General features: G+C 38.2%; 1 protein-coding gene across 6 annotated transcripts in view; it reads right to left on the bottom strand.

Moving 5' to 3' along the window:
* Nucleotides 1-1,439: 1,439 nt before the first annotated feature.
* LOC100853402 (protein EMSY-LIKE 4) overlaps nucleotides 1,440-15,892 on the bottom strand; it is a 29,553-nt gene continuing 15,100 nt past the window's right edge. For 2 of the 6 annotated variants that reach the window (XM_059738875.1, XM_010654882.3), the window contains exons 6-8: nucleotides 2,344-2,415; nucleotides 2,147-2,204; nucleotides 1,440-2,036 (exon numbers count right to left, since the gene is read on the bottom strand). In XM_059738875.1, coding sequence (XP_059594858.1) covers nucleotides 2,020-2,036; nucleotides 2,147-2,204; nucleotides 2,344-2,415 — 147 coding nt within the window. In that variant the 3' untranslated portion in view covers nucleotides 1,440-2,019. Of the gene's footprint in view, nucleotides 2,082-2,146; nucleotides 2,205-2,343; nucleotides 2,416-15,892 lie in introns of all 6 variants that reach the window. The other 4 variants (XM_010654881.3, XM_059738874.1, XM_010654879.3 and 1 more) reach the window with 2 other exon arrangements.

Raw genomic sequence — 15,892 nt, 5'->3', positions numbered from 1 at the left:
TATCAAATAAATAAAAACATTGTTTTAAGTTTATATACAAACATTAATGGATTCTTCATAAAAGCATTTTTTTTTTATAAAAATATTACTAATAAAAGTATTTTTACTAAAATCATTCCAAAATGAGCCCCAACATTATTATGGGAGGATTAGTATTAGGAGGCCAATGACAAGTTAAAATTGGCAAATTAAATTATGGAGAGCTTCATGATGGATGCATTATGACTTGGATAGGTGCTCAAACCATAACTTATTTAGAGTCTGTTTGGTAGTGATTTTAGGAAGCGCTTTTAATATTTCTAATTCTTAAAAAAATTTATCATTTAAATGTTAAAAATACTAAAAATGTTTTCTAAAATCACTCTCAAACGCACTCTTAATAGTCTTTAAAAAAATTATTAATAGTATTAGAGATTAAAAATATCCACAAAACTATATGGTAGGTGCAATTGACTCTAAGCTATGTATGTATACCTTTATTACATGTCTAATCGTCTTTAATCTTTTATGCATGTCTATGTCGTGGACCAAGGCAACTGATTCTACCATATAGGCCAATTATAAACAATAACTATTACTCTCATGAAGCTGAACATTCTTCTTCAATATTGGGAGGACTGTGCATGTTAAAATGGACCAACACTTTATCATTAAGGAAAGATAAGGAAAGATCTAGGCACGTACAACTTGACTCTAATTTGTGAAATTCAGGCATCAACTTGTATAGACATCTATTACAACCCTGTTTGGTTCACTTCTAATAAGTCACAAGCCTCTTTTTTCAGTTTAATAATAACTTTTATAACTCTTCACCTAATTTTGTTTAAAAAGCTTATGATTTAAAAAAGAATTTAGTACGAAAGCCAAAAAAATGCTACTTCTTGTAGAAATCCTATTTTGGTTTCTACAAAAAGTTCTTTCATATTTAATAAAACTTTTATGGTACCTGTATTGTCCTTTAAAAATTTTAACTTTAACTTTCAGTTTCAATGTATAGTTAAAACAAAAAACAAAAATGTATCCCAAAGGATGCCTAAGGAAGTCTCAAGTCTCTGAACATTTTACTAGGCATTAGGCAAGTTAGAACATTCCAGATATACATGAACCAACTCGAAGGGGAGTGATGAAAGTATAGTTGTGCCTACACTCTTTAACATTTAACAATAAAGGCTTTAGGGTTTCCTGCCTCATCCTACATGCATGTTCCTACCACATTGGCTTATTTTCTATAGTAAAAGAGAGCGTGGTCAATGCATGTTTGATGCATATCACCTATATGAGCAGTAGAGTGTTTAAAGTTTACTTAAGCAGAATCCTGGACATGCCCAGGGATGCCTAACATGTTTCCAGGCATGCTAAAGCAGTACACTGATTAACACTAACACTCCACAGACCGACCCAGAGGCTATTGTGAAGCATTTGTTCTAGGTATCAGAACCTGAAAACAATCCCAACTAGGCAAACCCATTTCTAGGATCACTGTTGGATTTAATTTTGATGCTATCACAAACCAGTGGAGCATATACACTCGAAAGAGAAAAACCTAGAGCAAATGTCAGCTAAAGCACATCTCAGTTGCCTTTGATACACAAAACTAAGTAATTTAATTCCCTAATGATCGGAAAGCAATTTCTGAAGGATCAGAAGAATCAAAATCAAATGTTCAGTTGGTAACAGTAAGCTATAGGTTAGGGACCCAAATTCCACTGCCTACAAAATGAAAGCAGAAACTCAAAACAAGGGGGAAAACTGTACCAACCTTCCCTTGTGGAAACCTGTACAACTGAGATATGCTCTATCTTCATTTCTTCATATCTACATCAGCTTGCATGTGGTAAATTAGTCAGGCCCCATCAAAGAGTGTCTTCATCATCTTGCAAATTGTTGTTGCAATGTCCTCCAAATCTATCAAAATGAGTTTGAACAAAACCTTCACCAAAATAGCCATTCAGCCGATCCATGTGCCCTCCATAGAAGTTGTTCCGTAGCACCATTTGCTGCTCAATTCCTGGAAGCTCATCATGGGAGAAGTGATGCTGCAAATGATTGGGATGATCATCTGGAAGATGAAATATCCGTCCCTAAGATTCACAGGAAAATGAGCCAAAGCAGAAAAACATAAGGATTACAAAGATAATATACTCACCAGCATCTGACACTTCAGCCAGTTTAGCAAGTGCTTCAAGGATGGCTGCTTCATGCTCCTACTCCAAAATAGCAAGATATTGGCCATATTTAATTAGAATCTAACAAATACAAATTCCACCACATATCATACTGATAGAACATGACACAAACAGTAAGCAATCTGTGCAACGCATCAAAGAATGAAGTAAAACTTACTCGAAGGATTGATTTTGCACTCTCAAGTCGATATAGATCAGAGTTCTCTCTTCCAAAGATCATCCTCTCCACCTGCCAAACAACAGGTTCAAAAACAGCTACAGTAAAGAACTTCTTGCAAGAATCAACAGTTGTTTCTTATGCTAAAAAAACTATTAGAAACTCATAAGAAATATCATGATTGTTCACTAGATCCCCCGAACATATGAAAATTCCACTGAATATAGTGCCATGCAAGGATGAAGATATATCGTTTGACGGAAATATCGGTAAATATCTGCGATATATCAGTAATCACGGATATATCGATGATATAAGCAAAATATCGGTCCTAAATGGGAAAAAAATCGCTGAAATTTTGGAGATATATTGAATATATTGGTGAAAATTTGATAAAAAATTAAATTATTATAAATAAGTTAATTTTAATTATCTTATAATTTATTTTGTATACTAATTAAATATAAAACAAATATAAAATCATAAATAAAATTATCAATATTTTTAAATAAAAATATTTTGTATCAAAATGTACCAATATTTTTAAATAAAAATCATAAATATATTTAAATAACATGATTAGTACATTTGCAATAATTTAGTTTTAAATTAATTATTTTATTTTATTTTGATATTCAAGTGTAATGATAATGTATTGAGAATAAATTAACTTAGTATAACATTGAATTTAAATTAGTACATTTTTATAATTAATTAATATAGTTTCAATAGAGGTAAGTAAATTAACTTAACATAGTAATATATTTAAATCACATAATTAGTATATTTGTAATAATTTAACTTCATAATGAGTTTACATTTACAAAATTCACATTTCTTATCAACCGACACTATATAATTAAATTTAATGTCGCAAATCATATCATACATATATTAATTTCTTTAACAAAATAACTTTAAAATGTCTATTATACTTCTAATTTCATTTTTAAGAGTTTTTTCTTATATTTTCATAAGTTTTGACGAATTTTTGGTCTATCGATATTTTGTGTCAAAATATCCGCCGCTATATCTCCGATATATCCGTAAAATCCAAGTATCGATATATCCGTGATTACCGATATTTTCATCCGTGGTGCCATATAATGGAAACCTATGTGATAAAATTTGCAATAGTCTAAGATCCTAAAATATACCTTGATTTTGCCATAACATGATTTTGCCCATAAATTATACTTGCGATTATCATTTCCAGCTCTTCAAGGCCAGGTTTTTTAAGCATTCACATGAACAACCATACCCATATATCATGTCCCAGACATGAGACAACATAGGCATGGATATTGATATGGACCCTAAATACCAGTTGCATATGTGACATCAGATTTCTAACAGAGGAGAGGAAGATCTTCCTTGTCAGTACAAGTTCCCTAAAATTTCATGTAGAATACTTCTCATCATAGTGAACTACTCTGACAAGACAAGCACTGTATAGACATATGTTTCATTTTTTTTATAAGCCATAGAAGAATGGAAAGTAGAAACTTCAATGATTCAGCAGTGTCCTTGTCCCAAGGTTCAGGAATTACCAAGTGACACTTGTACACAAACTAGAGTGTCATGCACATGCCCAAGTACTAGGACCTAAAAGCTAGCCATGGTTCAGGGGCATTATTAGAAATATGCTCATAAAATAAGTAGCTGATATGAGGATACTGAGGAAAATGAGTGACAAGACAAGGACAGAATGAGAAATGAATAGTTTCACTAGTAAGTACTGATAATAATTATAACAATTGTCATTTCATGGCTGCATCTGCTGAGGCCAGTGCATTGGTGATTCATATAAGCAGAGAACATTGAAGTCTATGTTAAACCTGCACATGTCAAACTAGACAATATGCTTCTTTTTTTATGGGCATTGAACTAGATGATACACTGCACACCTAATGACAACTTCTAACAGATACATTTATGACTAAACATAGTACCCAAATTAAGAACAAATCAACCCCACACCAAATGCTACAAATTCTGCAACCAAACAACCTAACAGGTAAATCTAGAAAAACTATTAAATACCAATGACTCTCAAATTGTTAAATTCCCTAGACCCATGGCTAGAACAAGTAAATTCAACTATACCTCACCACATCCAGCCCTCGAACATGTGCCAACTTTGGTGGAACCCATTAGTCCATCCACTTTTCTCTTTTATAAGCATAATTTTAAGGGCTTCATTCTAATTCCTTAGTTGTGAAAAAACTCAATTTTGGCTAGTTAGATGGTTTATATACTTTCATATAGCTCAAGTTTGAGTTCTCTGAAGTCTGTAACCATAATCCAAGCACTTTGGGAGCATGGTTATCTTCATACTTAATGAAGCTTTGTTATCTACCATGACATGACAAGAAAAAACTCTTCAATGCCAAACTCAATCTTTTGAACTACATTAAAGTGAGAAGAAGCCGAATCTTTTACATTAAATGGCATGTATGTACAGCTCCAAAGAAAAACCAAGCATTTTCATCCAATTGCTTCTCATACAAAATGGACTTTCTTGTATTATCATGTTTGACTTCTGTTGCATTATCATAAAAGCATCAATGTCATGGGGAGGACCTTATGGTCTATGTTTAAAATTTTCAATGAGCGAACAATGGAGTGTGCTATGAGCCCATTTCTGAAGATACATAGGCTGGAACTTGTGTTGTACAAATGATATTTTATTACAAGGTTCACCATAAGAACATTCCTATTCCATATTCTAAAAGCTTTATGAAGTTGATCAAACCAATGCTTGAATCCAATGACCCCCAAGGCAAGACTCATGAGACTGCAATAGACAATCTATTGTTGCCACCATTGAAGGAATTTGTCAATCAAGAGCTCTTGTTAGGGGTGATTCCAAAGAAGGATTTCTCAGTCTCCTCAAGAAGGATGTCTAAGTCTCCTCGTCGATACAAGCTCTTGAAACTGTCCATTGAAAGATTACTCAGCATTCCAGCATTGAACCCATGCTTGAATCCAGAACACCCCAGACTCAAGACTCATGAAACTGCAATAGAAAGTATAATGTTGCAGCATTACCACCATTGAAGGAACCCATCAATCAAGAGGTCTTGGTAAGGGCTTTCCAAAGGAAGCATTTCTCAGTCTTGATTAATGAATCCAAGATGGAGTGGTGACCTTCCCTCCTATAGCTCGCGAGCCAACAATAGAAGAGAAGACGCACCATAATGATTGTCATCTTCACCATTATGTCAAGCATCCCATAAAAAAACTGTTGAACTCCCAATAAACTTTCCTAATAAAACCTAAAGAGTGGAGAACTTGAAATTCTTTCTTATCATGATGCTAATGTCAATCTTGAACCTTATCCTGACATGACAAAAGGAAGGCTCAAGTTTTGACCGGTGCTTCCCTCAAAGAGTCATACATCCCCTCAGTAGAGAACCACAGAAGCTTAAATATTATAGTCTCAGGCCACTAAGGTAATGGAAAATTCAAATTTTTGAGCATTTTTCAATCTTCTTGGGTTCACTCCAAATACATGTATTGTGAGGTAACATAGGCACTTATCCAAATGGTTCATGCGTGTTATGAGGAGTGTTGCAATGTTCGAGAAAATAGCACCATTCTCACATTCAATTCTAACTTGGATTCACATTTCCTGAACCAGAACAAAACATACTATGTTTCAGCTACCATTAATGTTATATAGAGGTGAAGTGGGCTCTAATGGTCTCTTTGAAAATCATGCTCTTTTCCACTCGTCAAGTGATTGGCATCTTTCTTCACAAGATACACTCTCAACCTGCTTAGATCTCAGGTTCTGCTAATGGAGGACAGCTTTCCAAGGATCATATTAATCTTCATCATTTTATTGGTCCCGTTAAGTCTTATACCCTATTCTATGTGATAGACGTACAAACTTCATACCATGTTCTTCTAAGGCATCCATGGATTCATCAATATAAAGTCATACCATCTTCATTCCATCAACACATGAAGATTATCTAGAACAATGAACTTGTTATAATACCAATCTCTACATCTCCTTTTAAAGAGCATGAAACTTATATGACAAGTCAACTTTCTTTGATGAGGGTCACCTTTGAAGGTGAGGTGACTCCATTTGAATCATTGCAACACCCCTTTTAAAGAAGAAGGATAGTGATCTCCATATAAAAGAGACAATACCAACTAAACAAGTTGAGCCTAACACTATAATTAAAGGATCTCACCAATATTTGAAGGTAGCGTATCATTTATGAAAGCACAAGGGTTGAACTCCTACTTCTTAGGGCCAACATCTTCAATACTCAACCCAAGTTTGTCACCACTTTTGATACCCATTCTTTAACCACACCTTGTTTCCCTTAGCACAAGCACAGGTAGCTCTTAAATGCCCTACAAGATGGTCAAGGCTACAATAGGAATGTGGAAGAATGTAATTTGTACATAGGCTAGCAAATCGGCTAAATTAGGGAGGTTATAGTTGTATAATGTTGGGATTGAGCCTAAAAAGCATGATATGATGTAACAAATAGAGATTCATTTATAAATTTATTTGTTTATGTTTCTTATGGTTTCCCTTTGTTATCACATATGCATTAATTGAACATCTAAGCATACACACTCATATCACTTACATTGTACATCACTTAAGTGCATTAAGAGTTGCACAGCAGATACGAGTCATGGTTCCTTGTAAGTTGATAAGTTGTTCACAATCAGTTCATGAATTTAGGCAACCTAGTAGAGATTGTAATGTGCTACTTTCTAATTGGAGAAATGGTTTGTCTTGACCGTCAAGATGAGTTTCCTATGGCGAGTGCACTGGTGTGTACAAACACATAAGATAAGACCTACAATGAATCATGACGCAAGGCTATCAATTATCATGATTCGTCAAATTACTATACTGTATAGACTTTCAATCTTAAGAGGGTATTGAATCTGTGTCAAAATCAATAGGAGGCTTTGATCGATGCGTGAGACCCTAAGGTAGTCAATATCTCTGTGGATTGAGTCACTATTGATGAAGGCTAATGGTAACAAGTATTCTCAATATAGGCCCCATAACATCTCATAGGATTGAGACAATGTGTTCCTTTGGATGATCCAAAGGATATGTGATCTAGTTGCTTTTACCCATAAAATATATATATATATATATATATATATATATATATATATGTGATCTAGAAGACTATGATCATGGCATTTCCTTTAGTAAATTTGACATATATTCCGTAGAGCTAGAGTATGTCAATTGATCACATAATAGGTAGAATTTTATAACTCAAGGATTTGAGAGATAATCTTGATAGGTGATAGTGCTACCTTATTACATTGTAGACACCAATTCATGGGGAGTCTTCATATAATGGATAGTAGGTCATGGACTCAAGTTTCATCTCATTATTATTTACATAAGATTCTAGAGTGCAATTGATTTTTTATAGTGGAATATTGAATTAAATTCTGAGGGAGTTAGTATTGTCCTATAGATCTTAGTGGTCCCAATTGAGCTCATATACCTATATGGCACAATCTATGAAGGTTGGATAAGCTCTAGGTTCACTTTATGTGCATAAGAGCATTTTGGTAATTCTGTAAGGTTGAACAAGGGTTAGTGAATAGTATCTCTAGATTAAGCTATAATTTATTAATTGGATAGCCTTGTTGGATCAATTAATCAATTATAACCTTTTTGGGGTTAGAATAAGTGACCTAAGCCCTTAACGAGTTCATGTCAATTAAGCCCAATAAGAAACCCTATAAATACCCTCTTAAGGGTTAGGGTTTCTAGTTAGTCGTCTTCCATCATCCAGAGAGTAGAGAGCTTTAGCCTCCACCCTCCTAAACACTCCACCATTTGAGTGCCAAGGTTCGAGGTTGAGTTATCGGACCAAAGATCATGGGTTTACAAAGCTTCCAACTACTTTGATTTGCATATTCATTGAAAGGAATTGATTTGGGAACATCCAAATCAAAGGTAAAGTTTTCTAATGCACACATCTAGATCCTTTGATTGTTAAAAAGTGTTATTTTTGCTTTCGTTGCTTAGAATCTAAAAGCCTTAGGGAGTTTTCATGCATCTAACCTGGTCTTGGGACAGGGAATGGAGAAATCCGAGATTCCATACATATAATTCTGTAATTAAAAAAATAATTGGACAATCCCATAATCAAAGGGATCTAATATAATTAGGTCAAAAAGGTTCCTATTTTTGGTGCTAGGAATAATTGTATTATATATGTGTTTCTGTGCAGATTTTTTTTGATGGATAAACACAGAAAATTTATTAAAAGAAGGGAGCAAGAAGGCAACCCAAAGCATACAGGAAGTATACACGAGAAGCCCCACAACAAAAAACACAAGGAAGCATACACTCACCAACCCTCAATTAGAACCCAACCAATCAACAAAGTTAATTAAGGAGCGGGGTTCTCCATCTAAACAAGTCTTAGACCAAGAGAAAAGATTACAAACGAAGGAGTTTTTCAATCTTTGGATCGATAAAGCCTCATTATCAAAAACTATCCTATTTCTTTCTTTCCAAACCGACCAAAATAAACAAAGGGGAGCTGTCCGCCAAGTCTTTCCACGCTTCTTGTCCACAAAGGAAGCAGACCAACCAAGGAGAGTGTCTCTAACCTTAAGCAAAAAGACCCAATTAACCCCAAACAATGAAAACACAAGATTCCACAACACCCTCGCCTTGGGGCAATGAATAAGGATGTGGTTTATTGTCTCCTCATCATCACAACACAAGAAGCACCTGTTTGCTAAAATCCAGCCCCTCCTTTTGAGTTGATCTTGGGTTAGCACCTTCCCCCAAGAAGCTTCCCAAGCAAAAAAAAACCCACCTTAGTAGGCACGCAAGGGCTCCATATGATTCTCCAAGGAAACGGGACTGCACCACTAGAATCAAGAGTATTGTAAAGGGATTTTACAGAGAAAATCCCATTCTTAGAATCATTCCACAACACTCTATCCTCCATCCCAACAATAAGCCTCTTTCCTTGAAGGAATAAAAGGGATTTAACACTCTGTGCAGATTGAAGTCAAGGAAAAATTCATTCTTTTTATTCCTTCCAAGATTCTTTAAGGAAGAACCTGAAGAAGTTAATCTCTCTAGGCTAGGATATGGGCTTGACCAATTTACATGAACAAACAATTATCATCAAATATTTAAGTGCATTAGGTTCATCTCTCAAAAGACATATATTGACATTTTTGCTTATAAGCATTCTAAGATGTCAAATCTTAACCCTTTCATTACCTCTTATAAATTAAGTATATCCATGATCACCAATCCATGTTGGCAACCTTCTCTTGCCTTTTCACCTAAATTGGAAATAAAAACAACAGCAAAATTTGAGAAACTTTCAGAGGAAGGGTTTATCAAAGCCAATTTAGTATCCAACTTAGCTAACTAGTATGGTTTCTACAAAAACGAACAGTCAAATTTGATGTTGCATGGACTTTCTTAATCTTAACAAAGCATGCCCATAGGATGAATTTCCTCTCTCTTTTTTTTGGGCAAAATGGATTCCCTCTCCCAAACATTGACACATTAGTTAATGCCACAACAAGGCATGAAATGTTCTTCACAAATGGTTTCAATGGTTAAAACCCTATTCAATGGTAATGGAACATACACCAAAGACTACTTTTCAAACAATACTTTGAAATTTCTATTTTTGGAACTTGATATATTATAGGCCCAAATCCTAACAATATAAGCTTTTAAGAGTGTTGATACCTCAATAGGGTACCAAAGCTTTTGTTAACTAGAGGTTTCAAGTTTGAGTTCTCCCCCCATCTATTGATCAATTTATATTTGTGATCACAAATTTGCAATTTGTCAACTACTAGCATTATATGTGCCTCCCACATGTACGCATAGGGTCACACATGCCAGGGTGTTGGAGAATGATATACATTGTCGACCCAAATCTTAACAAGTTAAGCTTTTAAGAAAGTTCAAAACCCAAAATCTATTATAGAGTCATGTTATTTAAACTTAAGAACTCCACGACCACTTATCAAAAAATGAGGACTGCTCTTTCCATTTATATGCTTTTCAAAATTCTAGAATATGATGTTGATGACATTGTAGCAAAGTGAGATTGTTCTCATGACCATGATTCTTATTTGAGACATGCCTTGGATGGTTGCTACTAGTACAAACTTCTAATTAATCCACTCAAATTCAGTTTAACTATGAGAATATTCCTTGGTTTTGTGGTAACTTATCAAAATATATATATATTCCTTGGTTTTGTGGTAGACCACCATCATATAGACATTGACCCATCTAAAGCCAAGGCATCATAGACATGCCTCCACCTTGGATCCAGGAGCAATTAAAAAGTTCATTAGGCAAAGTATCTTAGATGCATTGCTTCATACTTGCTTTATCTTGAACCCTTGCGCTTTTTGGTCCATTACTTAAGGAAACACCTTGGTTTTGAGAGAATCTTGCTCCTATGTCGTAGGACTTGTAGCTTGATAGTCCACTATGTGGATTTGTTTATCCTTCCAATTTTAAATGTCTTCTTGGATGGTTATAGCAGCCCATAGGTGTGAGATGTACCTTACAGGTGGTGAAGGAGTGTCCAAAAAAAAAGGAGTTAAAAAAAAAAAAAAGTCCAAGCACATTTGGTCAAAGTCTATCTTGTCTTTACCATGATTCATTTCCCTTGGATAACAATAAGTTGAGTTTTTTTTTTTTTTTTTTTTTTTTTCCATAGAAGGTGAAAAGGTGATTGGAATGGGAGAGAGAGAGAGAGAGGGTGAGAGAGAGAGAGAGGGCGAGAGGGAGCGTGAGAGCGCGTGCAACGGCGACGACGAGGAGATCGGCGAGGCGAGTCGAAAGCAAAGCTTCACTGTGGAATCCAAGACTTTTGAGCTTGCCCTGGATGATAGGAAAGGGAAACGCCAGATTCGCATTGTGGAGAAGAAGCGGGGGGTCTCGACATGGGTTCGATTAGGGCTGGAAAGCTTAGGGCTCTTCAAGGAGGGATTAATCCATTGTATACGAGACGAAAAAGAAGGGAGATGGGAAAAGGAGTGGAAAGAAAGAGGTAAGCTGTATACTTTGGTTCGGGGTTTCAACAGAGCGGGTGGTTTTTTAAGGTTGGGGGTTGTGAATCTAGATCGAAAAAGGTTTTGTATCTTCTTACCGAGAGGTAGGAGGGACAAAAGAGGATGGACGGCTATGGTGGAGATGGTTCGTCAAATGGAAGAGCTGGCTGGTAGAAGAACAGAGTTGCATGAGGTAAGGACCGTTGGAAAAGTTACTCCGGCGAAATCATACGCAGAAGCAGTCATGAGAACAAATCGGGATGGCTTAAACGCAATCAAGATGAAGGTCACTAGGGAGGAGATTGCTGGTAATTTACAGAAGCTGCAGCACTGCCTTGTCGTGAGCTGGAAGCCCAACAAAAAGGAAGAAGACAACTTGGAGAGGATGGGAAGTCTCTGGGCGAATTCTTGGGGCCTAAAAGGCAAGCTAGGGCTGGCCAAGTTGGAACGAGGTAACGCTTTGTTGGAGTTTGAAGATCTAAGAGAGGCACACCGTGTGGTCTCCTCGAGGAGCAGACTGATGGGAGGAGCCCATTTAGGGCTGAATCTATGGAATCCAAAGACGGGATGTCGGGTAGAGGAGGAGATGGAATAGGAAGCTTGGGTTAAAATCTTCGGCCTTCCAATTTCGCTATGGAGCCCAGGGATTCTGAAGAAAATAGGGGAGGAATGTGGGGGCTTTGTAGATATTGACGAGCGCACAAGGTCGATGGGGGAGATTCAATGGGCTAGGATATTGGTCAAAATAAGAGGTGATTTTAGACCGAGTATGTTAGAAGTTGAGGTAGAGGAAGAGGTATACACTGTGGCTTTGTGGTGGGAGATTAGGCCGGTGGTGAGACGGCTCTCCTCTACGACGGAAAACAGAAGGAGAAATGAGGTCAGGGGTGACTCGTCTTCACGCGCGGAGAAGCGCGTGGGAAAGGAACTGGTAGACGCGGGAAACGAGGAACTGCACCTGCCAGATGATGGGAGTGTTTTGCAGGAGAATGGGCCGGGTCTAGCACCCAGGAACCAGACCCATGGCCCGGTAACCCGGGATTGGGTCTATTCAGATGGTAGAGTGGCTGGGTCGACCGCATGTGGCCCAAATATAGGCCTTAATGGGTTGGAGAAGGATGGTGGGCTGACCAAAATAGAAGGGCCTTTGGGCCGAAAGTTAAAAAATAAGTCAAAGGTGGCTGGCGATTCAGAGGCAGGCCCATCGTCTAGTAGTTGGGCTGCTGAACTGGGCTGCTATCATTTAATTGAGGTGGAAGGCTTGGAAAGGGAGGGCCCAACTGTTCCCCTAGAGAAGGTTGGATTTCTGGGCCGCTTTAGCTCCAGAAAAGGACCCATTTCAGAGGATCCTTTGACGAGCTGGGTGTCAGAGGAACTTAGAAGGGAACAGAGGGATGATGGTTTTTCAATGACTGACCGAGCGCTGGAAGAAGAAGCTAAAAGGTATGTCCTATTTTCCCATCCTAAAGGAAAACGGGTTATGGGAGCACCTCTTCTTCTCTTTTCTAATTCTGATCGGGCTCCGGAGGGGGAGTCTTTTGATCGCCCAAGGGGAATTGAGGAGGAATTAAGGGGGGATATGTCAACTTGGTTAACAGTCTATGAGGGGAACGTTGAGAATGAAAATGGATCCTGGAAGCTGGGAGAGGACAACAAAAACAGAGACAAGGTTAGGGGCAAGGAGGAGAACACTGGTGTCTCTGGTTCTCAAGATACTGAAAATGAGAAAGAGGATCTATGGGAGGAATGTAGTCTAGAAAAATTTAGCCAATTCTTGGGATTCTCTACAGAGGGGCTGGAAAAGGAGATATTGAATTTTTTGATTAAAATCAGAAAGAGGCGGGAAAAGATTCATAGCAAAGAACTTTTGGAAAAGTCCAAGTTTGAAAGGGAACTAAAGAGGCTGGAATGCTCTGTCAATTACGAGGGGGGGAATAAGCAGAAAGGTCCTTCACAGGGCAAAGGGAACCAGTTGATAGTTGCCCAATGAAGCTGAAGATTATTACCTGGAATGTGATGGGAGCTAATGACAGCTCTAAGAGGAAAATTATTAAGAACTATATAAGGAACCAAAGGGTGGACCTAATGTGTATTCAGGAAACCAAGATTCAGGAGATGTCGGAGGGTATTGTGAGAAGTCTGGGTTCGGGGAGATTCATAGATTGGAGAGCCCTAAATGCGGAGGGGGCTGCAGGTGGCATTTTGATATGCTGGGACAAGCGGGTTTTGGATATCTTGGATTGGGAGGAGGGTCAGTTCTCTTTGTCTTGTAGATTCAAGACCACAGAAAATGAGGCTACTTGGGTCTTTACAGGAGTGTATGGTCCTTTTACCAAAGTGGAAAGGGAGGGTATGTGGGAAGAACTTGGGGCAATAAGAGGCCTTTGGGATGATCCCTGGTGTCTCGGTGGGGATTTTAATATCACTCTGTTTCAACAAGAAAGGAGCAGCCAAAGAAGAATCAACTCAGCCATGCGGAGATTTGCAGAGACTGTGGAAGATCTAGAGCTGGTGGACCTGCCCCTTCAGGGGGGAGAGTTCACATGGAATGGGGGGCTTAATAATCAGGCGTGGGCGAGACTAGATAGATTTTCAGTTTCCCCTAGCTGGTTAGATCAGTTTAGTGGAGTCACTCAGAGCAGGTTGTCTCGGCCAATTTCTGATCATTTTCCAATCGTGTTAGAGGGGGGTGGAATAAGAAGAGGCCCAACCCCGTTTAGATTCGAAAATATGTGGCTTAAGGTTGAGGGATTTAATGACATTGTTAGAACCTGGTGGCAGAGAATTGAAGTCAGGGGCAGCGCTAGCTATAGATTAGCTGTTAAAATGAAGGAAATTAAAAAGAAGCTGAAAGTGTGGAACAAAGAGGTTTTTGGGAGGCTAGAAACTAATAAAGCTTCAGCCTTACAACAAGTAGAGTTTTGGGATCGGTGGAAAGTGAGAGAATTTTGTCTATGGAGGAAGCTGAATTAAAAAAGGAAGCTAAAGATTCCTTTAAGAAATGGGTCCTGTTGGAGGAAGCCCATTGGAGACAGCACTCAAGGGAGATTTGGTTAAGGGACGGGGATAGAAATACGGGGTTCTTCCATAGAATGGCTAGTGCTCATCGAAGAAACAACGCTATGGACAGAATTAAGGTTAATGGGGAGTGGCTAGTAGAGGAGCAGGAGGTGAGAAAAGGTGTTGTGAATTCGTTTCAGCAGTTGCTTTCTGAAGATATGGGTTGGCAGGCGGATATTGGTAGAATTCAGGTGGGTTGCATCAGCCAGCAAGAAGCAGAGAGTCTGGAAATCCCATTTGCAGAGATTGAGATTCACTCGGCGCTGATGGAGATGAATGGGGATAAAGCCCCTGGCCCGGATGGTTTTACTGTTGCCTTTTGGCAAAACGCATGGGATTTTGCCAAAGAGGAGATCATGGCGATGTTTAAAGAATTTCATGAGCATAATTCCTTTGTTAAGAGCCTTAACAACACTTTCTTGGTGTTGATACCTAAGAAAAGCGGGGCTGAGGATCTTGGAGACTTTAGACCTATCAGTCTATTGGGGGGGCTCTATAAACTTTTGGCTAAAGTCTTAGCTAATAGGCTCAAAAAAGTGATTGGTAAGGTGGTTTCTGTTGCTCAGAATGCCTTTGTAATGGGAAGACAAATTCTGGATGCATCTTTAATTGCTAATGAGGTGATAGATTTGTGGCAGAAGAGAAAAGAAAAGGGTCTTATTTGCAAATTGGATATAAAAAAAGCCTATGACAGCATCAATTTGAATTTCTTAATGAAGGTCCTTCAAAAAATGGGCTTTGGGACCAAGTGGGTGGGATGGATGTGGAGCTGCGTGTCCTCTGCTAAATTCTCTGTTCTTGTTAATGGAGTGCCAACTAGGTTCTTCCCTAGCACTAGAGGGCTTCGTCAAGGGGATCCTCTATCCCCTTACCTCTTTGTTATGGGAATGGAGGTTTTGGATGTCCTTATCAGGAGAGCGGTGGAGGGGGGATATCTTTCAAGATGCAACATTCGGGGTGGTAATAGAACCTCCTTGAATATCTCCCACCTATTTTTTGTTGACGACACAATTGTGTTTTGTGAGGCGAGCAAAGAGCAAGTCTCTCACCTAAGCAGGATTCTCTTTTGGTTTGAAGCGGCTTCGGGTCTTCGAATTAATTTAGCCAAAAGCGAAATCATTCCAGTTGGAGAAGTGGAGGAAATTCTTGAGTTGGCAGCTGAGTTAGGGTACAGGGTGAGGTCTCTGCCCTCTCATTATTTGGGCCTCCCCTTAGGGGTTCCCAATAGGGCTACTTCTATGTGGGATGGAGTGGAAGAGAGGATCAAGAGGAGACTTGCGCTTTGGAAAAGACAGTACATTTCCAAATGGGGGAGGATCACTCTCATAAAAAGCACCTTGGCTAGCTTGCCAACTTACCAAATGTCTATTTTCCGAATGCCCAAGTCTGTTGCTAAAAGAGTGGAGAAAACCCAAAGAGATTTCCT

Source organism: Vitis vinifera, chromosome 8, assembly GCF_030704535.1.
Source record: "Vitis vinifera cultivar Pinot Noir 40024 chromosome 8, ASM3070453v1".
Classification (NCBI taxonomy): domain Eukaryota; kingdom Viridiplantae; phylum Streptophyta; class Magnoliopsida; order Vitales; family Vitaceae; genus Vitis; species Vitis vinifera.
This window is presented reverse-complemented; position numbering and strand designations above follow the sequence as displayed.